The sequence below is a fragment of the Mesoplodon mirus genome, assembly GCF_964341445.2.
Source record: "Mesoplodon mirus genome assembly, chromosome: 19".
Lineage (NCBI taxonomy): Eukaryota > Metazoa > Chordata > Mammalia > Artiodactyla > Ziphiidae > Mesoplodon > Mesoplodon mirus.
Window position 1 is genome coordinate 65,047,800 of NC_138995.1, and position 26,783 is coordinate 65,074,582.

A 26,783-nucleotide genomic window follows, 5' to 3' on the forward strand; every position below is an offset into this window, starting at 1 on the left:
AGGAGGTGAGGACCTGAGCCAGAAGGTGTTGGGGGAAGAGGATCCCCATGGAGAGAACAAGGATTGCAGAGGCCCTGACATGAGAACATGCCTGGTGTGTATGAGGAAGAGCAGGGAGGCCACTGAAACTTGAATAGAGTGACCAAGGGGGAGATGGGAGAAGAGGGAACAGGGAGGTGACAGGGCTATCAATTAAAACATTATGGGGCTTCCCTGGTGGCGCAGTGGTTAAGAATCCTTCTGCCAATGCAGGGTACATGGGTTCCAGCCCTGGTCTGGGAAGATCCCACATGCTGCGGAGCAACCAAGCCCATGTGCCACAACTACTGAAGCCCACACGCTCTACAGCCCGTGCTCTGCAACAAGAGAAGTCCCCGCAATGAGAAGCCTGAGCACCACAACGAAGAGTAGCCCCTGCTCACCGCAACTAGAGAAAGCCCGTGCACAGCAATGAAGACCCAACGCAGCCAAAAATAAATAAATAAATTTTTTTAAAAAAGGCTATGCCCTGGGTCTCTCTCAGATTCAGCTGTTAGCCCTGGTGTAGAGAAGCCCAACATCCAGTTGCAGCATCTCCAAAGCAAGAGCTGCTCCAAGGAGAGAGTTTTCCTCTTGCATTGCCCTGCGGGGTGTGGGGGTGGGGTTGGTGTTCCTAATTTGTATGAAGGTGAGGTGTAGACTATCAGCGGCCCTGCTGCGGTCTCAGCCAGGAGCAGGCTGAAAGAGTGCAAGGAGGACCAGGAGAAAGAGGGAAAGGGCAGGAAAGAGTTTTCCTTAATGCCTGTGCTAGTTTTCTATTGTTGCCATAACAAAGTCCCACAAACATAGCTTAAAACAACGCATATTTATTATCTCATAGCCTTAATTAACTCAGTGACCTTCCCTCTGACGCTGCCTCCATAGGAACAAGTCAAACTTCCAAGGGGAGCCACCCCGGGGCTCCAAGGCTATGCCAACCAGTGTGAGCAGCTCTCAGCCAGCCAGCACTGCAGGGCCTCAGGAGGGATGCTCCCAGGTCCTCCCAGACCTCTCTGTAGCCTCCTACTCCCCATTCCCGGAGACCCACCCTCTTCTTCACAATAACACCCTCTCATGATCCAACTCCCAAAGAAAGAAGTTATTCTTAGGCCCTGAGCTGTGGGATGCTGATTCAGAGAAGTTTCTGCCGAGATGCCCCCATCCATGCTTACAACTGCCCTGCGACCCTGACTTAGCCACTTCTGGTTTTAAAAAGGTCCAAGGAAAACCCAAACTCACCTCTTTTTATCTCTACCTTTTTATTCCTCATCAAATGATTATAACAATGTATGATTTGTGATAGAAGAAAAATCATACACAAGTAACAGTCACTTAGGAGACCCCATGTTTATTTCTCCATGATCAACTCCCAACCTACATCCGTATGTGTGCACACTTTACATGGCAAATCTTCTATTTTATGCTTTTGGTTGCCGGCCATATTATAAGCGTTTTCAATATGGCAACAAAACCTTTATCATCATGGTTTGGCATGGTTGCATGGAGCAAATCATAAGTGTCCCAAATGAACAATGAGGGGTGACAACGTAAACATAACAACTCAGTGTTTTTCTGTTTGTTTGTCTCAACAACTAAAACAACGCATCATATTTCTCAGCAGCAGCCCTTTCCTTCTTAGGAGAACCTGCTTTGGTCTCCATATTAAGAGGGATAACATCACTGTTCATTCACAAGCGACTTCCTCACCCAGGTGCCCCTGCTGAGACGAGTCCTCAGCACCTGGCAGGAATGTAACGTGGAAATACATTCAAATGTCAATCCGCAGTAATTCTGTGGTTGCTGTGAGCTGGAGCACTGTGTGGGGTTTTCTCACCAGCATGCCTTTGCTGACACAGCTAAGACAGCAAGGGCTCCTGCCGACAGCCTCCCTTGCTGGATTCCAGTAAGAGTTTGCTTACGTACAGTAAGGCAGACACTCCCTCTTAAAGGATTCCTCTTCCTGATTACACAGGCTCTTTCCAGTTTAAGGACTCGGATGTACGGGTAGGTGAGTTCTCCAGGGAAGTATCTACCTGACTTTCTCAGGTTTTATTCCAGTGTATACACTATCATGTTTGGTACAGGCTGAATCATCCCTGAAGCCTTTGCCACATTTACTACCATCCTGTATCCTCTGCAAGAGTTCCCTAATGTATAGGCTTAACAGGATGGCTAAGGAATGTCTCACATCCACCAGTTCGCTGGACAGCTCGGAGCAGTCTTTTCCACTGACAGGGAGGAGCCACCCCTGAAGACACTTCTCCCTCACATAGGTTTTTGAGAGCCAGTCGGAAGATGAGTGTGGCCCACGTTCATTAAATATCCACGGGTTGTTCTCCAGGGTGTGATCTTTGGTGTCGGATGAGGGAAGAGCTCCTTCTGAATGTTTTCCCACACTGAGGACAATGACTGGGACCCTCCCTGCTGTGGAGCCTCTGATGTACTGCCAGGTGAGAGTTCTGCTTGAAGGACTTTCCACAATCTGGACACTGGTACGGGGTCTCCTTAGTGTGAATTCTCTGGTGTTTGGTCAGACAGGAGCTGTCCCTGAAAGCTTTGCCACACTGATTACACTCATAGGGCTTCTCGCCAGTATGAGTCCTCTGGTGACGGACGAGGCCGGCAATGTTCCTGAAAAGTTTCTGACACTGGTCACAGCCATAGGGCTTCTCACCAGTATGAATCCTCTGGTGCCTGATGAGGTAAGCACTCTCAATGAACGTTTTCCCACATTCTTTACACTCATAGGGTTTCTCCCCAGAATGGATTTTCTGATGCACAATGAGGTGAGAGTTACGGTTGAAGGATTTCCCACATTCCACACATTCAAAGGGCTTCTCTCCCGTGTGAGTCCTCTCGTGCTGGGTGAGGTATGAGCCATCTCGGAAGGCCTTTCCGCATTTGCTACATTCATAAGGCTTCTCCCCAGTGTGGATTCTGAGATGCACAGTGAGGTGGGAGATGTCAGTGAAAGGTTTTCCACACTCATTACATCTATATGGTTTTTCCCCTGTATGAGTTCTTTGATGCAGAATGAGGGACGAATTTCGGTTGAAGGTTTTCCCACATTCTAGACATTCGTAAGGTTTCTCCCCAGTGTGAATTCTCTGGTGTTGTGTCAGAGCTGACCCATCACTGAAGGCTTTCCCGCATTTACTGCATTTATAGGGCTTCTCTCCTGTATGGATTCTTTGATGCACAATTAGGTTATAGTTCTTGGAGAAGGATTTTCCACACTCATTACAGGTATAAGGTTTCTCTCCAGTGTGAGTTCGGTGATGCAAAACAAGAGAAGAGTTCCGTTTGAAGCACTTGCCACATTCAGTACATGTGTACAGTTTTTCTCCAGGGCTGTTCCTCCTGTTTTCATTAAGAGATGAACTCAGGGTAAAGATGTCCCCAAAGTCCTTACCTTCATACAGTTTCTTCCCTCTTTTCATTATTTTTTGTTCACCAAGAGGGGCAAAATGGTTGAAAGACTTAACACTTTCAGGGTATTTATAGGGTTTCTCTCTAGTTTGAGTTCTTCCAAATTGAATAACTTCCATGGAATGGTTGAAGGCTTTCCCACAGGTGTCACTGTCACCCGTTCTCTTAGCTATATAACTTTTCTGACAATTGTGTAAAGCTGGGTCACAATCCAGGCTTTTAACACCCGAGCCACGTACATGGAAACCGTTTCTTGTGGAAACTCTCTGACGTCGTGGAAGGTCTGGGCTCAGGCTCAAATGCTCCCCAAATCCGGGATATTCACGAATTGCTTCCTGAGCTCCTGGTTCCTCCTGAGTTAAGGCTGATTGCCTCAAATGTCCCTCCTGGTTCTCACAGTCCCAACTGTTACCTAGAATGGAGAAATGAGGACCATCTCGTGTAAATCCTTCCAGCTCCATGTCACAGGACAGTTCTTCCTCAGGAATATTCTCAGCTGTCATTTTCAATCTTCTGTCCCAGGCTGGAAAGCAAAGAATGAAAAAGACAGACTTAAATACATGAAGCCATGTGTGGAAGAGGAATGAAAGATGGTGACAGGCCAAGTGTGTGAGTTTGTCTTTTTCCTTGTTTTCTTTTTGAAATTCAGATCTATATGAGGGGGAGATACTGTGAGTCGAGGGATGGAGCCAAGAACAGGTTCAAGAAGAGCCACATGGCATTTCCATCCTCCTAGAGAACAGGCAGGGGGAATGGTGTTGGGGGTAAATATCACCAAAAGTATTAGCCTGAGACATGGGAGATCAGAGGCCAGGTGTCACTCTGATCACACAGGAACACATCTCGGCCACTGTGTGCTTGTCCCCATCACCCACTTCCCCTACCAATAATCAGTACACACTCCAGATCTTCCACTTCACAATGGGTTTACAATAGCATTGAACGAGCAGTTTTCACCCCACCTTTGTGGTCAGAGTTCTGCCTTCGTGGATGGGACACAACACAGGCCTGGTGGCCTGAAAGTTCTGAAATTCCTAGATCTGTCAACGATCTTCCTGCAGGGTCATTATGAGAATTACATCATGTGTGCTGGCTCTGAGCTGGGGAACAGACAGTACTGTAAGTGGCTGCCAGTGTCTTCACTGTTACGGCTATTTCTCTAACCATGCTCCCACCCCTTTGACTTGAAGATATCACGAAAACTGGCTTCGGGCTTCCTTGGTGGCACAGTAGTTAAGAACCTGCCTGCCAATGAAGGGGACATGGGTTTGAGCCCTGGTCCGGGAAGATCCCACATGCCACAGAGCAACTAAGCCCATGTGCCACAACTACTGAGCCTGCGCTCTAGAGCCCACGAGCCACAACTACTGAGCCTGCGTCCCACAACTACTGAAGCCCATGCACCTGGAGCCCGTGCTCTGCAAGAAGAGAAGCCACCAGAGTGAGAAGCCCGCGCACCACAATGAAGAGTAGCCCCTGCTCACCGCAACTAGAGAAAGCCCGTGCACAGCAACAAAGACCCAGCACAGCCAAAACTAAAATTAATTAATTAATTAATTTTTAAAAAATTCCAAACAACAAAAAACAGAGTAAGAGTCAAAATACAAGTGGCAGGTGGAGAGACGATACTATAAAGTATAAAAGAGACAAAGGAATAGTGCCGAAGATCTATAAAAAAATTCTTACAGAACAGCACATAAAAGGGAAAAAAATGGGTAAAGGATACAAAGAGGAACTTGATGGAGAGAAAATAGAAATGTCCTGAATACATGAATTCTTGCTCATTCGCACCTAAAGGTATTTACAAACTGTAACTTTAAGAATACAAAGTATGCACATTTCACACTAGTAAAAGTAAAACAAGGTATGATAATATAATGCTTGAGCAGGTCATGCAAGAAGAGAGTTGGTGGGCACGTAAAGAGGTCAGTCCACTTGGCGGTGTAACTTGGTAGTGGCCATCGAAACATAAAACAGGCACATTCCGCCACCTTGCAATTCCACTTGGTGGTGTCTTAGATTCAAAAAGCCTGAGTCCCAGGCATAACTGGACATCAAGCTATACCTAAGGAGATGGTCTTAAAGGCCACCAGGAAAAAGACCACTAATGAAGGAATGAACAGTACTGTGATTAACTTGGTAACAAAAATAGAAACCTGATAGTAATGGAAGATTACCATCAAAGTGCCGAGGGAAAAAACTGTCAGAGTGAAAGTAAGGGACTTCCCTGGTGGCACAGTGGTTGGGAATCTGCCTGCCAATGCAGGGGACACGGGTTCAAGCCCTGGTCTGGGAAGATCCCACATGCTGCAGAGCAACTAAGCCTGTGCACCACAACTACTAAGCCTGCACTCTAGAACTCACAAGCCACAACTACTGAGCCCTCATGCCACAACTACTGAAGCCCGTGCCCCTAGAGCCCGTGCTCCGCAACAAGAGAAGCCACTGCTTCTCACTGCCCGCGCACAACAAAGAGTAGCCCCCGCTCACCACAACTAGAGAAAGCCCACATGCAGCAACGAAGACCCAACGCAGCCAAAGTTAAATTAAAAAAAAAAAAAGAGTGAAAGACAAAGGCAGCTTCAGAAATGCAAAAGCAGGGTTTATATCCAAGGACACTTGCCAAAAGAATTAGAAAAAAACTGTTCTTCAGGGGGAAAAAAAACCCAGAAGGAAGGAATAGAGAGAACATGTATTTAAATAAAATCCAGCACTGACCACATAAAATGAACAGTAACAATGACTCAGGGGTTAACAATGGGATGGACTAAAATACTGAATGGCAGTGGCCTGTGAGATGAAAACAGGGTAGCAAAATTAAGTGTCCTGACATTCTCATATTGTTCATGATTCATGTTAGACCTGGTCAAGTCAGGAATATGTAAAACTTCCAAGCCCACAGAACAGTGGTTCTCAACCAGAGACGGTTTTACCCTCAAAAGACACTTGGCAACATCTGGGAACATTTTTGGCTGTCATGACTTGGCGTCAGATGCTATTGGAATCTAGGGATGCTGTGAAATACATTTAAAACGCAAGACAGCCTCTCACACATAGAATGACCAGCCTCAAAACTCAAATGTAAATAGTGCTGAAGTGGAAAAACCCTGTTACAGGAGAAAAGAATAATAAAGAAAAGGAAAAAAGATCAATCCAGAAGAAGGTGCTAAGGGGGAAAGCTCAAAAAGGACAGGTTAAGATAGAAAGTATAAAATAGGACATCACCAATAACAATAAATGTAAGTGGCTTTGATGGGCAAGATAAACACTGTGTCAGACTGTATTAAAAAATGTGTTTGTAACAGACACCAAAAGCAAAAGGACACAGAAGACAAAAGCAAAAGTTCGGAACAGACAAATGCTAACCAAACAAAGATTGAATGGTGCTTTGCTAACCAACAATAAACTTCAAGGATGATAACAGGGCAATATAACAATGGCAAAGATGTCTACATTAACAGCATGCCTCCAAACACAGAGCAAAGTCAGCAAATCCAACCATACTGGGAGGGTTTATGAACCTCTTTCAGAAATGGAAATGCAGAAAGACTGAATAGAGACAAGCATAAGAGAATGTAATTAGCCAGCCTGGTCACACAGCTGAATGAAGACCCACTACCAACAATTAGAGCCAAAGGCTTTCCAAGCACAAGTGGAACATTTGCTAACATTGGTCATAAACCAGGCCAAAGAATAAGTTCAACAAAGACCAGACAACAGTCTCTTGACTACAAATGTGGTCAAGTTAAAAACCAGTAACAGAAAGAACGCCAAATACAAAAAATAATAGTAAGTTTTTTTAAAAAAAAAAACCCTATTTATTTGGAAAAATGAAAACCTGTTTCTCAGTAGTTCACAGAGAAATCTTGATGCAAATTAGAAAGCATCTACTTAGAAAACACGGAGAACTGAACAACTGATGATGATGGCACATCTCAAAACATGCAGCAGGGCCTCCCTGGTGGCGCAGTGGTTGAGAGTCTGCCTGCCGATGCAGGGGATACGGGTTCGTGCCCCGGTCTGGGAGGATCCCATATGCCGCGGAGCGGCTGGGCCCGTGAGCCATGGCCGCTGGGCCTGCGCATCCGGAGCCTGTGCTCCGCAACGGGGGAGGCCACAACAGTGAGAGGCCCGCATACCGCCAAAAGAAAAAAAAAAAAAAAAAAAAACATGCAGCAAAGGAGGATGCTGCTAAAGAAGTTCCTAGGTGAAAAATGCTGGTCTTTGTGGGGCTTTTTTTTGGTTTGGTTTTTTTTATTATTGTTTTTTGTTTTTATTTTGTTTTGTTTTTGTTTTTGTTTTTTGTGGCCATGCCATGCGGCTTGCAGGACCTTAGTTCCCCAACCAGGGATTGAACCTGAGCCCTCAGCAGTGAAAGCGCAGAGTCCTAACCACTGGACTGCCAGGGAAGTCCCTGATGCTTGTATTTTAAAGAGAAGACTGAAAGTTAGTGAGATCACTGTTCGACTTAAGAAGTAAGGGAAAGAGCCACAGAGAAAACCAACAGGAGGTGAAAGGAAGGTGATAATAAAGGTAAGATCAAAAATTACAGAAACCAAAAACAAGGAAACAGCCAAGAACATGAAGAAAACCAAAAGTCTGTTATTTGAAAAGACTAATGAAATTACTTTTGGCAAGAGTAATCATAAAATAAAGAACAAGAAGGCATACATAGGTGATATTCGTCATAAAAAGGGGATTTAATTAAGAAACAGAAGAAAGTTATCAAAATGGCAACATTAGATTTATCCTACAAAGGAAGGCCTATGAAACATTAGAACACCTACTGATACGATGCCCGACATTTTCAGATTAAAGTAGAAGACAGCCCCCTACATCCTATCTCAATAAATTCAGAAAGTAATTTGAACAAATCTCACCCAGACTCTTGATCAAAATGCTCTCAGATTAAAGTAGACCCCTTTACCCTACGTCAATAAACTGATAAGGTATTTTAAGGAAAGCTCCAACTCATGATGAAAATTCTTATCAACTATGAACACAGGGAATTAAGGTAAACATCACACGTGAGGAAACATGAGAATTGTTCAGTCTGAAGCCAAGGCCAAGACCCCAGATGCCTGCTAGGTCCACAGCATTCAACAGTGATGCGGAGGGGCCAGCTGGCCAGGAGGACCATATCCCCAGCTGTCACTCCTGGCCGCTCCTGCTTTTCAGACCTCCGGAGGCTGCCTTATTACCATGCTGCATGTTTCCTCTACTGAGCCTTCTGAGTAGACTGGGGCCTGGGTGGCCTACAGTTGTCCTGTGGAAACAAGAGATGGAGAGCACCTCCCTACAAGTCTGTAAGGGGAGGATGTATGTGTGCACTTAAAAGAAATGAGGTAAGTCAGACATATATAGGATGATACCACTTAGTGAAAATTTTTAGACACACAAAGTATTCTCGAAGTAAAAATATTAAAATGCCCTGGCAACACATCTACCAAAGCTGTGATCATGACTGTCTTGGGAGTGTGGAAGGGAACAGCCCTAGAGGAGCAAAGGGAATGTCCATTTCATCTATAATAGATACTTCCTTTATTGAAATAAGACTTACATACCACTAAGAAAGTGAAAAGACAGCCTACCAAACAGGAGAAAATATTTACAAAGCACGTATCTGATAAAGGACTTGCAGAAGATATAAAAAACTCTTATAGCCCAATAATTACAGAACAACCCAAATTTTAAAAATAGGCAAAGGATCTGAATAAACATTTCTCCAAAGAAGACATACAGATGGCCAATAAGCACGTGAAAAGATGATCAACATCATTAGTTATTAGGGAAATGCTAATCAAAACCCAGGCTTAGGGGCTTCCCTGGTGGCACAGTGGTTGAGAGTCCGCCTGCTGATGCAGGGGACATGGGTTCGTGCCCCGGTCCGGGAAGATCTCACATGCTGCGGAGCGGCTAGACCCGTGAGCCATGGCCGCTGAGCCTGCACGTCCGGAGCCTGTGCTCCACAACGGGAGAGGCCACAACAGTGAGAGGCCCGCGTACCGCAAAAAAAAAAAAAACAAAAAAAAAAACCCAGGCTTTCACTGCCATAGGCCTGGATTCAATCCATGGTTGAGGTCAAGCTGCACAGCACTGCAAAAAAAAAAAAAAAAAAAAAAAAAAAGACAATAACAAGTGTTGTGAGCATGTGGAGAAACTGAAACCCTCACACACTGTTGGGGGGAATGTAAAATGGTACAGCTGGGACCTCCCTGGTGGCGCAGTGGTTAAGAATTCACCTGCCAATGCAGGGGACACAGGTTTGATCCCTGGTCCGGGAAAATCCCACATGCCATGGAGCAACCAAGTCCATGTGCCGTAACTACTGAAGCCCGCGCACCTAGAGCCTGTGCTCTAGCCCCTGCTCGCCACAACTAGAGAAAGCCCGCGAGCAACAACAGACCTAACGTAGCCAAAAAATAAATAAATAGATAAAATGGTGCAGCTGCTTTGGAAAAAAGTCTGACAGTTTCTCAAAAAGTTAAACAGAGTTATCATATGACCCTGCAATTCCACTCCTAGGTATCTACTCAAGAAAAGTGTAAACATATGTCTACACATAAACTTCTCCATGAACTATGAGTACATAACCGCACTATTCATGATAAACAAAAGCGGAAACAACCCAAATAAATGTCTACCAACCAATGAATGGATAAACAAAGTGTCGAAATACACACAATGGAGTATTCTTCGGGCTTAAGAAGGAGTGAAATACTGATAAATGCTTCAATAACACAGATGAATCCTAAAAACATTATACGCAGTAAAAGAACTCAGACACAAAAGACTCCATATTGTATGATCACACTTAAGTGAAACATCCGGAAGAGGCAATTCCATACACACTGAAAGTCAATTAGTGGCTGCCAGGAGCTGAGAGAAGGCAGTATGGGGAGTGACTCCTAATTGGTATGGGGTTTCTTCTTGGATTGATGAAAACGTTTTGGAAATATATAGTGGTGATGGCTGCACAACTTCGTGCATATACTAAAAACCACCGAGTTGTGCACTTTGAATGAATGAATCATATATGAATTATATCTCAATAAAGCTGTGATAAGTAAATTTACACCTATAAGGGGACAAGTTTCACCTAGGCTGACCTGCAGCGCTGGACCTTGGCAGTATTTCCCCTGGGGGCATCCAGAAATCTGTGGAGGTGTCAGGTTGTCACAAAGGTGGAAGCAGGGGGAACTCCTCGCATCTCATGGGCCTGGACCAGGGATGCATAGTTGCTAACACACGTGGGACTGCTCCACGTGATGTTTGACCAACCTGTGGACCAAAGTCCCTGCACGTATTAACCTGGAGTATTGAACTACGGAACAATACTACATGTGTTACAAGACACCAGGGAAAAGGTGCCTTCATTTAGGAGAAGGAAGTTGAATGGAAATCCAGATACAGCCCTGAATTTATGAACTCATTCCCTATTTTGCATCTCTCTCCTTGACCAAAACTGGCCATTCCAACTCTACGCTCAATCAATGAGGGCCTGAGTGCCATAGCGGTTACTGCAAGAAGAACAAACAATCACAAGCATACAGGAGGACATTAGGACAGACTTCAGGGAAAGAGTATTAAATTAGGGTATTTAATGCAGGAACTACACTGAATTTCATTAATTAAGGTTGTTTTAAAAATCTTGTATTATTGCCCTCATACATATCTGTGTAGCTATTTCTGGCAGTACAATGATACCAAAACTATGTTGTAAAAACTTCACCTTGATGCTGTTCACAAATTTGGGGGGGGGCGTCTCTATTCCCCCCCACACCCCACTCATCCTCTGACCTCAGATATTCACAATACCACTTCTCTGGAGCTCCGGTATGACTCATTTCCCCCAGCCTGTCCTTCTCTTCCCCATGGCCGCCAAAGAAGGTGGTCTCTAAGACTTTCTATACACTGAATGTTGCCCCAGCACATGCTGAGACTTCAGGTCTGTTTGGAGAACTGTTTTCTGTGATAGTGTCCTGATGTTGTTCCAGGTCATAGCAGAGGGGGTGACGGACCCTTCACCTGTCACCCCAGATCATCCAGGCAGCCTGGGTTGCCTTAATTGCGTTAAGTGCTGAGAACCTGCTTCCACCAAGGTACTTTCTTCCATTCCTATTTAATACACCTGGTCTGGATCCACCCACAACACTCACTGTTCCAGCAGCATCCAGCCATACCTCAGCTCATTCAACTGCACTGAAGACAATGAATTCTGACTGTCCTATTTCTCTTAATCCAAACCTACAGTCTGCAGCAGCAGACTGCTTCTTATGTTTTCAAGGTAGCTGTGCCAAACATTTAAATAGAGAAATATTTTTTAATACAAATGCCTTTCCTTTTATTGATTCTTTACATTTAATTTTTAAAGTTATATGGATATTTAATATTATCTATAAAATTCTTTTCAGGACAGTAAAAGGCATATTGCTACTATTGATCATAAAGACTGAGCATTGGGCTTCCCTGTTGGCACAATGGTTAAGAATCCGCCTGCCAATGCAGGGGACAGAGGTTCCAGCCCTGGTCCGGGAAGATCCTACATGCCGCAGAGCAACTAAGCTTGCGAGCCACAACTACTGAGCCTGCACTCTAGAGCCCGCGAGCCACAACTACTGAAACCCGCGCGCCTAGAGCCTGTGCTCCATAACAAGAGAAGCCACCTCAGTGAGAAGCCCATGCACTGCAACGAAGAGTAGCCCCTGCTCACCACAACTAGAGAAGGCCCGTGCACAGCAACAAAGACCCAACACAGACAAAAATAAATAAAATAAAATAAATAATTTTTTTTAAAAAGTAGAACTCCTCCTGTGGAAAGAGCAGAGACAGAATGGCTTCAGATAATCCACCTTTAAAAAAAAAAAGACTGAGCATTACACAAAAAATAACTCAAAATGCATCACAAGCTTAAATATACAAGCTAAAGCTATAAAACTCTTAAATGAAAAACATAGGCATAATTCTTCAGAAACCTGAATACAACGCCAAAAGCACAAGTGACACAGTAGATAAACTGGACTAATCAAAATTAAAACCTTTTGTGCTTCAAAGAATGTTACTAAGAAAGTAAAATGACAATCCACAAGATAGGATAAAATATTTGCAAATCATGTATCTGGTAAGGCACTGGTATCCAGAATAAATAAACAACTCTTACAGTTCAATAATTAAAAGACCAATAACCCATTTCATAAATGGGCAAAGGATCTGAATAGACAATTGTCCAAAGAAGATACACAAAAGGCCAATAAGCACAATGAAAAGAAGCTCAATATCATTAACCATCAGGGAACTACAAATCAAAAACACATCGAGATACCATTTCACACCCCCTAGGGTGGCTACAATCAGTTCCACTCCTAGGTCATCCAAGAGAAATGAAGACATATTTCCACAAAAAAAAACCCACAAAACTTGTCTGTGAATGTTCACGGAAGCATTATTCGTAATACTCCCAAAATGGAATCAACTCAAATGGATATCAACTGATGAATGGATAAACAAATTAATATATTCATACAAGGGACTATTATTCATCCATAAAAATGAACCAAGTACTGATACACTGTAACATGGATGAACCTTGAAAGCATTTTTAAGTGAAAGAAACCAAAACAAAGGACTACATATTGTATGGCCATTTGTATGAAATGCCTACAATAGGCAAATGCAGAGACAGAAAGTAGATTAGTAATTGCCTGGGGCTAAGAAGGATGGAGGAAATGGGAAGTGAGTGCTGACGGGCAGGGGTTTCCTTTTGGGGGACGATGAAAATATTCTAAAACTAATCTGTGTGATGGATGCACCACCTGGTGAACATACTAAAAGGCACTGAATGGTATACCTTAGAGGGTGGATTATATGGTATATGAATTATACCTCGATACAGCTATTTAAACAACTAAGCAGGTGTTGAATCTGCTGGAGTCAGAACTACTGGTCTAGGCTCCACTTGGCATGTTTCTGGTATCTTGGGATTAAAGCTTGCAGAGAGGGCTTCCCTGGTGGCGCAGTGGTTAGGCACATGCCTGCCGACACAGGGGACACGGGTTCCAACCCTGGCCCGGGAAGATCCCACATGCCGCGGAGCAACTAAACCCGTGCACCACAACTACTTAACCTGCGCTCTAGAGCCCACGGGCCACAACTACTGAGCCCGTGCTCTAGAGTCCGCGAGCCGCAACTACTGAGCCCACGAGCCACAAGTACTGAGCCCGCGAGCCAACTACTGAGACTGCTCTCTAAAGCCTGCAAGCCATAACTACTGAGCCTGTGCGCCACAACTACTGAGCCTGCACTCTAGAGCCCGCAAGCCACAACTACTGAGCCCGCGCGCCTAGAGCCCACACTCCACAACAAGAGAAGCCACCACAATGAGAAGCCCATGCACCAAAATGAAGAGCAGCCCCCGCTCGCCACAACTAGAGAAAGCCTGCGTGCAGCAACGAAGACCCAATGCAGCCAAAAATAAAAATAAATAAATAAATAGATAAATAAAATAAAGCTTGTGGAGAATTCCACTCCCAGGCACTCACCTCTGAAGGGCTTTATACCCAGTCTCTATGACCCTGCAGAGGGATCCACTTAAGCCCAACGACTGGATGTTTGACATCAATGGCTGCCAGACCTCAGATGCCTGACCCCACCTGCATGGTTCTTGCCATCTCTGTGGACCACACGTGATAATGTTTACTTCTTCAAATGATACATTCTTTGACAAAAATAAATTGTTTGCCACTAACTTTAGCCCTGTCCAAATAAAGTTACCCACCTCATTACCAATTGTGGTTAACAGCCTGACTTCATTTTTTTTTTTTTTTTTTTTTTTTTTTTTTTGCGGTACGCGGGCCTCTCACTGTTGTGGCCTCTCCCGTTGCGGAGCACAGGCTCCGGACGCGCAGGCTCAGCGGCCATGGCTCACGGGCCCAGCTGCTCCGCGGCATGCGGGATCTTCCCGGACCGGGGCACGAACCCGTGTCCCCTGCATCGGCAGGCGGACTCCCAACCCCTGCGCCACCAGGGAGGCCCCTGACTTCATGTTTGATGACTCACTGCCGACAGCTGTCAGCCCCCCGTCCTCACCACCACCCACTGCCCCTTCTCCTTCTGCAAACGAGGCAAGCTAACAGGAAAGCCTCAGTGTTTTCTCCTCGGTGTTGGCAGGAAGTTCAAACCATGCAAGCCCCAACCAATGCAAGGCCACCCTCATCCCAACTCCATTAATCACTATAAAAGCCCAGCGAGCCGCCTTTTCCTGCTGGCTCACGAGTTTTGTTTGTTTATTTGGTTTTTAGCCGCGCCACGTGGCATTCGGGATCTTAGTTCCCGGACCAGGGATCGAACCCACGCCCCCTGCAGTGGAAGGGAGAAGACTTAACTATTGGACCACCAGGGAAGTCCAACTCACACTTCTTTGGATCATCATGGGAAGTCTGCCCTGCTCTCCAAGACAGTCTCATTATGTGAGTAATAAACCTTTTGTCTTCTTGTGGGAGGGTATGTAAGATATAAAAAGATCTGTGTTTGAGGCAGGGAGAAAAGAAGGGTAAAGCTAATGAGGCAAAGTATTAATAACTTGACAATCTGGATGGTTTTACAAGTGTTTATTGAACTATTCCTGCAACATTTCTGTAGGTGTAAAACTTCAAAATAAAAAGTCGGGTGCTAAGGGAGAGAAACAATCAATAGAAGTGAGAAAAGTTGCTTGCTGTGGGTGGACAAAATAACAAAGTCTTAGTGTTCAAAACATATTTTTACAAGCCCAAGTCGCTAACAAGCAATTTTTTTTAATTGGCAAAGGACAAGGGATCCTTCTGGGGTGATGGTAAATTTGATAAAGGTTTGGACTGCATTTGCCAAAACTCATCCAGTGATACAATGAATATCTGTGCATTTCAATGTAAGTCAGTTTTCCCTCAAAAATTTAAAAAGCAATACTGAACTCTAATTGATGTTAAGCGTAGTAAGGTGTTTGAGGGGGGAGTGGAGTGATATCTGCCATTTACTTTGACTGTATCCCAAAAAGATTAGTGGGTGGCTAAAAGGGTGGACAAAGGGAACAAATATAGGGCACACAGCAAGTACTGCAGAGAGTTAATGAGTTGGTATAAGGACGCACAAGTGTCTCAACTTTTCTATATGTAGAAAAACTTTTATCATAAACTACTGGGGGAAGAGGATCTAAGGAAACGAACCCACTAAACCAAGGAAGAGGAAAGCGAAGTGGCCACCAACAGTTGGAAAAACGCAGCCCGCACTGAGAAGTGCTGCAAAATCTGATTTTGCAGCTATTAGGTGGGGAGAAAACAGGTGATTTGACACCTCCCGGTCTGCCGAGTGGTGGGAAACGGCACAGTCTGCGGGCGCAACGCGGCCACCTCGGCCCGAGACCCACCGACGCCCACACGGGCCCTCCCACTACCCGGCAGCAGAAGGGCGGCAGACCCGGGGCTCGCCCCAGCGGCCGAGCCAGGACACCCAGCAGGCAGGGGCAAAAAGGTCCCTATGGAAGGACGAGCTCAATACGAGCGCGGAACCGCCGGGAAACGCGGAGGAAATCGCTGGGGCGTCCTCACCCTAAGAGGGAGCTTCCACACCCGCCGAGGTACGTCCACACCCGCAGCGGGGCGTCCACACTCGCCCGGGGGCGTCCTCAACTGCATGGGACGTCCACACTGCAAAAGGGGGTCGTCCACGCCCGGCGGGGGACATCCACACCGTAGAAGGGGGGCGTCTACACTGGCTGGGGGCGTCCTCACTCGCTAGGGCCGCCGCGCCTCGGGCGGACTCCCGGCCCTGCGAGTCGGACGCGCCCACTGCCCGCGGGAAACCCGCCGGCAGACGCTCCGCTCCTGCGTCACCAAGACCCAGCGGACACCGCCCCCCGCGACACACACACCGCCCTCAGGGGGAAATCGGGGCACCGAAAGGGCGAGGGGCGCAGCGGACTCACCGGAGGCTGCCCGGCGGCACCTGCGGCAGCGGCAGGGACTGCCGCGGCCATGTTCGGTGCAAATGCGCGTGCGCGCGCCGGGACCCGGATGTGCGCGTCCCAGGAGACTCCGCGGTCACCGCTGGACCCGTGCGGTGTAGAGACCCGAGTACCTGCCTTTCGCTTCTCCTCGGCACCGCGCCGGATCCAGTCCCCTCGCCCTGGGCGGGGGTCAGCCGCAGGGTTCCGGGCTCCCACCGCCCGCCCTGCGCCCAGTCTTCGCCTCCAGCCCAGGGACTTAAGAGCGGTGCTGTCAGGAAGAGAGGTTCCTTCGCCGCATTTACTTACTCAGTTATTTATTGATATCAATGTGGATTCACTGACATTTATTTTCGCTTTATCCCAGGACATCATTATTGTGCAGCCTTATTTTTATGTACTGCATAGTTTGCTGAAATAATTCTATATCATCACATTTTTTAAAGAAAAATATGTTAAAATTCAGATAAGGGCAACTCATTATCCATTGACAGTATAGTTATTTCCTTAGGAATCTAAACAGAAGCTGCACATTTTTGGAATTAATGGGAGTTAGATAAGGATTTTAGATGGACGATTAGGAATGCAAATCAATGTATGTGTTGTGGAAAAATCAGTATATAAAAATTAGCAGCAAGCAGTTAGAAAATGTGCTTTTAAAAGAAATAAATGTTCGCAGTTTTATGTATGTGTATAAAATAAAACAATTTCAAAAAGAAATAATTAGTATATGTACAAAAAATAATAAATACCCACACTTACACTATCCAGCATGAATGTGGGGGGGGGCAACCCCCAGAGTAGCCCAGGCGGGATGTGTGTGAGGTCTAGGGTACCAGGCACAGTTCCTACACAGCCTAAGGTGAAGGAGACAATTCTCAAAGGATCTCGCCCAATATATACACTTTTTTGTTTTCGTATTGGTGATTGTGGATTTTTTTAAATTGAAGTATAGTTGATTTACAATATTGTGTTAGTTTCAGATGTACAACAAAGTAATTCAGGTTTTTTTTCAGATTCTTTTTCCACTATAGGTTATTATAAGATATTGAGTATAGTTCCCTGTGCTTACAGTAATCCTTGTTGCTTATCTATTTTATGTATCATAGTTTGTATCTGTTAATCCCATACTCCTAATTTATCCCTACCTCTCTCTCTTTCCCCTTTGGTAACCATAAGTTCGTTTTCTCTGTGAGTCTGTTTCTGTTTTGTATATAGATTCATTTGTATTATTTTTTAGATTCTACATGTAAGTGATATATTTGTCTTTCTCTGTATGACTTACGTCACTCAGTATGATATTCTCTAGATCCACCCAAGTTGCTACAAATGGCAATATTTCATTATTTTTTATGGCTGAGTAATATTCCATTACATATATACACATATATGTATATGTAATGTGTACATATATAATATATACATACCACATGTATATATGTAATATATACATACCATATCTTTTTTAATATTTATTTTATTATTTATTTGGTTGCACTGGGTCTTTAGTTGTGGCAGGTGGGCTCCTTAGTTGTGGCATGCAAACTCTTAGTTTCGGCATACACGTGGGATCTAATTCCCTGACCAGGGATCGAACCTGGGCCCCCTGCACTGGGAGCGCAGAGCCTTAACCACTGCGCCACCAGGGAAGTCCCCATACCTTCTTAAACCAATCATCTGCTGATAGGCACTTGGGTTATTAGGGTTTTCCTCTTAGTCCCCACCCAGGGACACAGGTCCCAACGTGGTCGCTTTTCTTCCCTTCCTACCCAATTACTTGTGGATCTCTCTTACAGCCTTGGATGTACAGGAGTCCTTCTGCCAACTTCCAGTTCGTTTTCAGTGAGAATTGTTCCACATGTAGATGTATTTTTCATGTGTTCATGGAGGGAGGTGCGATCCATGTCCCTCTTACTCCACCATCTTGATCTATCACCAATAATCTCCCTTTTGATTAGGTTAAGGTCAACTGATTTAAAACCTAAATTACATCTTCAAAATCCCTTCATCTTTGCTGTACAACCGAAATGAATCAGGGTGTAATACCAGGAGGTGGAAATCATGGGTGCCGTCTTAGAATTTTGCCTACCACAATGTCCACTCTAGACGTTGAAATGCATTGATTTAACTTACAGGCCCTTGACAACCAGCAAGTCTGCACACTTCCTGTATGTCTGTTCATTAGCTACCCAATCTTTTTCGGGACTGGTCACTTCACATTGTTTATCCATGTATATGCTGGAGTCTACCTCACAACTGTGTATGAACTTCTATGTAGCAGCTCCCCTGCCTCCTTTTCCTCTGATGTTCCTGTCTGGCTTCTCCAGGTGTCATAGTCAGGGTCAGCATACCCTGAGATGGAGTCAGAAGTACAAAAGGTTATTGGGGAATAATACTAGTAAAAGAATGAAAAAGTGAAAAGGGGAGAAAGCAGGACTGGCCAGGAGGCACTGTCAGACCGCCATGCTGCCCCAGCAATAAGCTCAGGGCAGACTGCCGGTGAGAGGAGTCTTGTGTGGGGTGCAAACATCCAGGCCTGTGGACCATGGACTTGCGTGCTTGGTGGCCAGAGGCTGCTGGGAAAAGAGTGTGACCTGGGCTCCTAAGGAGCTCACAGCTGACAGCAGGTCCCTCTTTGAAGGCAAGTCAGGGTAGCAGCCAACCAATAGTCTATCCGTGGTGCCTTGTCCTCTGTTGGTGCACATAGTGCCCTTAAAGAAAAAGATCCTTCACTCAGGTTACAAAGCCTTGCCTGGTCGAGTCCTGCCCCCCAGCTCCATCAGGTTCTAGCCCCTTGGTTTCTGTGGCCTCTGATCCTCTTTCAATTCCTAGACTTCTCCATCAGGAACAGAAGCCAGAGTGCTTAAGGTTCCTTAAGGGTCTGCCAAAATGGTATCATTCCTTTTAAAATTAGAGGAGAAAAATGAATGTAATCCAGTCTGGCTTATGTTCATCTTTATACCAATGTAGTCATAAAATGTATTTTTTTCTATTTTTTGATGGAGGAAGGAGCCCACGAAGGCCAAAGTGCCTCAGGCTTGAGAAAGAAGGTCGGGATCTGCCCCTGCCTCACCCCTCCTCACACCAGGTTCCCCATTATCAGACTCCCCTGCTCTGCAGAGCGCTCTCCTCTGTACTCCCTCTTCTGGTCAGTGCCTCATCTTTTCAGATTTTCCATTGCTGATGATCCCCAAGTACATCATACCAGCCCAGGTCCCTCCCTGTACTCCAGACTAAAACAGTCTCCTGCCTCCTTGACTCTCCCCTGGAAGGCCTGATGAGCATCTTACACGCCCCAAAGCAAATGCCAGTGCTGTCCTCAATCCCAGCTCCTCTCACAGCATTGCCTGTCTTGGTCACCAGCATTTCCATTCTTTCCCTGATAAAGGCCAAATCTTTTTATTTTTTGGTAATAAACTTATTTATTTATTTATTTATTTATTTATTTATTTATTTAATTTGGCGGGGGGCTGCGTTGGGTCTTCGTTGCTGTGTAAGGGCTTTTTCTAGTTGTGGTGAGCAGGGGCTACTCTTTGTAGTGGTGCACGGGCTTCTCATTGTGGTGGTTTCTCTTGTTACGGAGCATGGGCTCTACGTGTGCAGGCTTCAGTAGTTGTGGCACGTGGGCTCTAGAGCACAGGCTCAGTAGTTGTGGCTCGCGGGCTCTAGAGCGCAGGCTCAGTAGTTGTGGCACACGGGATTAGTTGCTCCGCGGCATGTGGGATTTTCCCGGACCAGGGCTCGAACCTGTGTCCCCTGCATTGGCAGGCGGATTCCTAACCGCTGAGCCACCAGGGAAGTCCCAGGCCAAATCTTCTTTGGTGTCTGGACTCTGCTAATTCATATCCTACCTGTGACTGGACAGCAGGTCCTGCCAGCATCATGCTCAAACCTACCCAGAATGCAGCCAACTCTCACTGCCTGCCTGACGGCCAGCATCTCTTACAGTGATCATGTCACCAGCCCCCCTGGTTCTATCCTTCTCCCCAACTAAATTTCCCCATAGCAGCCAGAGACTTCCCATGGCACCTCCCTCCTTTGCTCAAAATTTTTGAGGGCTCCCAGCTCCCTCAGTGGGGAAAGTCCACACCACAGCCTGCAAGGCAGCCAGGTCAGCACTGAGCTCACTGTCCACACCTTTCTTTCTCTCTGCCTTACTCAGCTCCAGCCACACTCGTCCTCTCCCTGGTGCTCACATGCATGATATGCTCCCACGTCAGGGCCTTTGCACATGCTGTTCCCCCCTTGCCTGGAATACGTTTCCATCAGATATCTGCCCAGCTCATTCCTTATCCTCTTTAAGTCTTTATTCATACCTGGCACATACTAGGTACTTAATGAATATTCATTGACTGAAAACCAGTCAGTTGAATTGTTGGTCCCAATTTTTCACTGCCCTCCTTGAAGAAGGATTACATGTCCTCACATGTTGCTAGTGACTTGCAAAGCCTCCCTGTGCAAGTGGGAAGGAGGCATATATATGTGATATATATGTATATGTATATATACACACACACATATATGTCTATATTTGTATAATTATTTATATTTTTTCCAGGTTTGGAAACTGGATTCAAAAACAAAGAGTTAGCCAGAAATCAGGGCATTTCTCTTAGAATCCTATGCTGTCCTGAAAATACACAAAGGCTGAACTACATCCCTCCACATTTGGCAGAGACCAGGAATGTGAGGCTCACTTAAAGAAGCAGCAGGAGAACCAGAAAAGAGGTGTGGAACACATGGCCCTTGAGGAAACACTGATTCAGGACAGAGGCGGCAATAATAATACATTTTGGGGAAAAGTTAATTAGAATTCAGTCCTTCCTTCTTCCACTATATAATGACATCAGAAAAGTCATACTCAAGAGAGATCATACCAATGTATTGAGTGTACAGAAGTCTTAACAGAGCTCCACCCTTATAATGATGAGCAAATTCACTCAGGAGACAAATCTTACAAATGTGCTGAGTGTGGGAGAGTCTTTACTGAGAAAGATTGTCTTTCAGTACATTTTAGAACTCATATAGGAGAAAAATTCTATAAATGTATAGGCACAAATTATCCCTTACTCAGTATGAGAGAATTTATACTTATGAGACACTTCATATTTGCAGTGAATTCAGGAGCTTATTTTCAAGGTATGATTGCTTTATGTTACATCCAAGGATCTATAAAGGAAAGAAAGCCTACAACGTAATCATTCAGGGAAAAGTTTCGTGCTTTTCTCAGTTACTCAACATCACAGCACACACACTGGAGAGAAACATATGGATATATTCACTGTGGGAAAAGCTTTAAACATAGCTCAGAACTTATGATGCTACATCAGAGAACTCATACTGGGAAAACCCTATACATGTAAATGGTGTGGAAGAGCCTTCAGGCGGTGTTCTCACTTTATCCAACACGAGAGGACTCATACTGGAGAACATTTTGAAGAGAGGCAATATTGGCAGGTTTTCGACTATGGCTTTCACATTATTTGACACCAGGAAATTCATATAGATTAGAGAAACCATTGAACATAATATGGAAAAGCTATTGGTTGGAATTCCGTGTGATTTGATATCAGAAATAAACCACAAAGAAGGCAGAATCCACAAGTTATTTTTGACCCATAAACAGGTACCTGAATATAATAAGACTCTGCACTTGTAACTCGCTGCAGTCACAGATAATGAGGTATGAGCAGTTATGCTCTGCATATGCCCTTGATTTCCCATAGAACGTCATTTAATGGGACTCGGGGTCTAGGCCTGATGGACAATGTCTCATAGAAATGACTGCCATAGATAATAAAATGTAAATGTTTCAATGACAACAGCATATTTTTTACATCATATAAAAATCAGAGAACCACCAAATTTGAAGTATCATGCAGAGATCATTTATCTTATAGTATCATAGAGATCAACATATGTACAATTTTATAGTAGTCACAGAAGAGAGCTGAAAAATATGCCAACAATTTCTTTCTTGCATAGTCCTGTCACGTCAAGCAAATTACAGGCTTTTATAAAAACTCACAAATGTTTCACAAGTGGCATTCCACTACTAACTTTAAGAGAGGTATCATAAAGAGTTGCCTGCATCTTCATGTTTCTAGGAGCATAGTCAGTGTTCAGGCAGGACTAAAAAGACATACCACACACAAAACTATGAGAACTCATCAGTGAATTCTGTAAAGTTGCAGGATACAAAATTAATATACAGAAATCTGTTGAGTTTCTATACACTAACAATGAGCTATCAAAAAGATAAATTAAGAAAATAATCCCATTTACAATTGAATCAAAAAGAATAAAATAACTAGGAATAAATCTAACTAAGGAGGTAAAAGACCATACTGGGAAAACTATAAGACATTGATGAAAGAAACTGAAGATGACACAAACAGATGGAAAGATATACTGTGCTCATGAATTGGAAGAATTTATATTGTTAAAATGACCATATTACTCAAGGTAATCTACAGATTCAATGTGATCCCTATCAAAATACCAATGGCATTTTTCACAGAACTAGAACAAATAATTCTAAAATATGTATGGAGGGCCTCCCTGGTGGCGCAGTGGTTGAGAGTCCGCCTGCCGATGCAGGGGATACGGGTTCGTGCCCCGGTCTGGGAGGATCCCATATGCCGCGGAGCAGCTGGGCCCGTGAGCCATGGCCGCTGAGCCTGTGCGTCTGGAGCCTGTGCTCCGCAATGGGAGAGGCCACAACAGTGAGAGGCCCGCGTACAGCAAAAAAAAAAAAAAAAAAAAAAAAAAAAAAAAAATATGTATGGAAACACAAAAGACCCCATATAGCCAAAACAGTCTTGAGAAAGAAGAATAAATCTGGAGGTAGCATGCTCCCTAATTTTAAACTATACTGCAAAGCTACAATAATCAAAACAGTATGGTACAGGCACAAAAACAGACATATAGATCAATGGAATAGAAAGACCAGAAATGAACCCACACTTCTATGGGCAATTAATCTACAACAAGGGAGGCAAGTATATACAATGGGGAAAAAGATGGCCTCTTCAATGAATCGTGTTGGGAAAACTGGACAGTTACATACAAAAGAATCAAACTGGACTACTTTCTCACACCATGCACAAAAATATATTCATAATGGATTAAAGACTTAAACATAAGACCTGAAACCATAAAACTTATAGAAAAAAACAAAAGCAGTACACATTCTGACAATAGTCTTAGTAATTTTTTTTTTTTTGCTATGTCTCCTCAGGCAAGGGAAACAAAAGCAAAAATAAACAAATGGGACTATGTCAAACTAAAAAGCTTTTGCACAGCAAAGGAAACTATCAACAAAATGAAAAGGTTGCCAGCCAACTGAATGGGAGAAGATATTTATAAGTGATATATATGATAAGGGATTAATATTCAAAATATTAAAAAATCTCATAGAGCTCAACATCAAAAAAAACCAATTTTTAAAAGGGCACAGGATCTGAATAGACATTTTTTCAAAGGAGACATACAGATGGTCAACAGGCACATGAAAAGATGCTCAACATCACATTCAAAACCACAATGAGATATCACCCCACACCTGTCAGAATGACTATTATCAAAAAGACAACAAATAACAAGTGTTGGCAAGGATATGGAGAAAAGGGAACCCTTAGCCACTGTTGATGGGAATGTAAATTGATGCAGGCACTGTGGAAAACAGTATGGAGGTGCCTCAAAAAATTAAATCAGGGAATTCCCTGGCAGTCCAGTGGTTAGGACTTCGCACTTTCACTGCTGTGACCCAGGTTCAATCCCTGGTCAGAGAACTAATATCCCACAAGCCACGCAGCACTACCAAAAAAAAAAAAAAAATTAAATCGAACTACCATATTAGCTAGCAATTCTACTCCTACGTATTTATACAAAGAAAATAAAAACACTAACTTAAAAAGATATACGCACCCGTGTTCACTGCAGCATTATTTACAATAGACAAGATATGGAAGAAAAACTAGTGCCCATCAGTAGGTCAGTGGATAAAGAAGATGTGGTATATATACACAGTGAAATATTACTCAGCCATGAAAGAATGAAATCTTGTCATTTGCAACAACATGGATGGACCTAGAGGTATTATGCTAAGTGAAATAAGTCAGACAGAGAAAGACAAATACAGCATGATTTCACTTATATTTGGAATCTAAAAAACAACAAAAAAGAACAAACATAACAAAACAGAAAGAGTCACAGATTCAGAGAACAGGTGATTGCCAAAGGGGAGAAGGGTGGGAGGAGGAGAGAAATAGGTGAGAGGTATTAAGAGGTACAAACTTCCAGTTGCCAAATAAATGAATCATAGGTATAAAATGTACAGTGTGGAGAATATAGTCAATAATTATGTAATATCTTTGTATGGTGACAGATGGTAACTAGACTTACCATGGTGATCGTTTTCAAACATATAGATATATCAAATCACTATGTTGTGTATCAGGAACTAACATAGTATTGTATCGTAGGTCAATTATACTTCAAAATAAACAACCATATAAAGTTATAGAAAAAAAGATCAGATTTGTGGTTACCAGAGGGGGGGAGGGGGCGGGGGGAGGGGGAATCGGATGAAGGCAGTCAGATGGTACAACATGATAAATATACTTAATGCTGCTGTATGCTATATACGAAAGATGTTAAGAGAATAAATCCTGAGTTCTCATCACAAGTAAAAAATTTTTTTGTTTATTTAATTTTGTATCAATGTGAGACGATCGAAGTTCACCAAACTTATTGTGATAATCATTTCACAATGCATGTAAGTTATTATGTTGTACGCCTTAACCTTATACAGTGCTGGATGTCAATTATATCTCAATAAAACTGGAAGGAAAAAAAATAAAATGTTTATTTTAATTTTTTAATTTTTTAATTTTTTTTGCGGTACGCGGGCCTCTCACTGTTGTGGCCTCTCCCATTGCGGAGCACAGGCTCTGGACGTGCAGGCTCAGCGGCCATGCCTCACGGGCGCAGCCGCTCCGCGGCATGTGGGATCCTCCCGGATCGGTGCACGAACCCGCGTCCCCTGCATCGGCAGGCGGACTCTCAACCACTGCGCCACCAGGGAAGCCCCAAATGTTTATTTTTAAAAAGACATACCACAGCCTGGTGAAGTGTCCATACTCCAAGGGTGATACTGGGACTGGGAGCAACGTCACCCATAGCTGCTCAAAAGGGTATATGGTTCTGGGGAAGGGATGAAGGGAAATGTCCCACACATGAACTCTGAAGACCTTCCTCTCCCTCTCCCTTTATGAGAATCCTTTGAAAATCTGATTTTCCTCCTAAACCCAAGGGAGAGCTCCTGCTCTTCCCTTATACTCCATGAATACCACCTTTCCTTTCCAGCACTACCATCAAATCCTCCATCAAGATCCCCATCTCCTTGCTGCTCCCTGGATGTTGAGACTTTGTTCAGTTCCAGATCTTTGCTGGTAGCAAGTCCAGAAACTACTCGCACCAGCTGCTCTCAGATGGGGCATATGTCCTTAGACCTCAACTTGAAGAGAGGCTTCACCCACGCCGGCTTCTGTGCCAGCCACTGTGGAGGGGTCACCTACAGATGCCCAAATGCGAGCCACCCTCTTCCAGCTTTTGTCACAGCCAGGACACGGACACGTGTGTCAACCTGAGCCAACGGGGCCTGAGGAAGTCTACAAGAAAGAGTGCTTCTGAAGAGAATGTATTCCTTTGTTGAGGTAGGCAAGGTAATGGCTCCCCAAAGCTGCCCACATCCTAATGCCTGGAACCAGTGACTATGTCACCTCACAGGGCAAAAGGGGCTTCGCAGATGCAATTAAGTTAAGGATCTTGAGATGAGATTATCCTGGGCCCAATGTAATCACAATTGTCCTTGTTTTAAGAAGAGGCAGGAGAAGTCAGAGTCAGAGAAGGCAATGTGATGAGGAAGCAGAGGTCAGAGCCAGAGAGAGACTTATAGATGCTACACTGCTGGCTCTGGTGATGGAGATAGAGGCCACGATCCAAGGAGTGCAGGACGTCTCTAGAAGCTGGAAAAGGCGAGGAAATTGATTCTCCCTAGAGCCTCTAGAAGGAAGGCAGCCCTGCCAATATGTTGATTTTCGCCCAGAAAGACCCGTGTTGGACTTCTGACCTTCAGAGCCGAGATGATAAATTCGTGCTGTTTTAAGCCACAAAGTTTGTGGTAATTTGTTACAGTGGCAAAGGAAACAAACACACTCCCTGATGGCTATATCTTCAGCCAAAGGTTGTATGGCTTCATGTGATGCATGAAACTGTGACAACCTCCTTGAGGCCATGAGGACACGAGCCTTGGGATTAAGCAAGACAATACACTGAGGAGAGCTGAGCAGAAGATGCA

General features: G+C 44.4%; 1 protein-coding gene across 1 annotated transcript; it reads right to left on the reverse strand.

The window, feature by feature from the left end:
- Positions 1-1,277: 1,277 nt before the first annotated feature.
- On the reverse strand, positions 1,278-16,452 carry ZNF329 (zinc finger protein 329). The gene is made up of 2 exons (XM_082606918.1): positions 16,403-16,452; positions 1,278-3,970 (listed from the first exon to the last, which is right to left on the reverse strand). The coding sequence occupies exon 2, from the start codon at positions 3,948-3,950 to the stop codon at positions 2,334-2,336; it is 1,617 nt and encodes a 538-aa protein (XP_082463044.1). The 5' UTR covers positions 3,951-3,970; positions 16,403-16,452; the 3' UTR covers positions 1,278-2,333.
- Between the last annotated feature and the right edge of the window lie 10,331 nt (positions 16,453-26,783).

What these genes read in the sequence shown, in the direction of transcription:
- ZNF329 (XM_082606918.1), bottom strand. Translation starts at nt 3,950, where the DNA reads ATGACAGCTGAGAATATTCCTGAGGAAGAACTGTCCTGTGACATGGAG.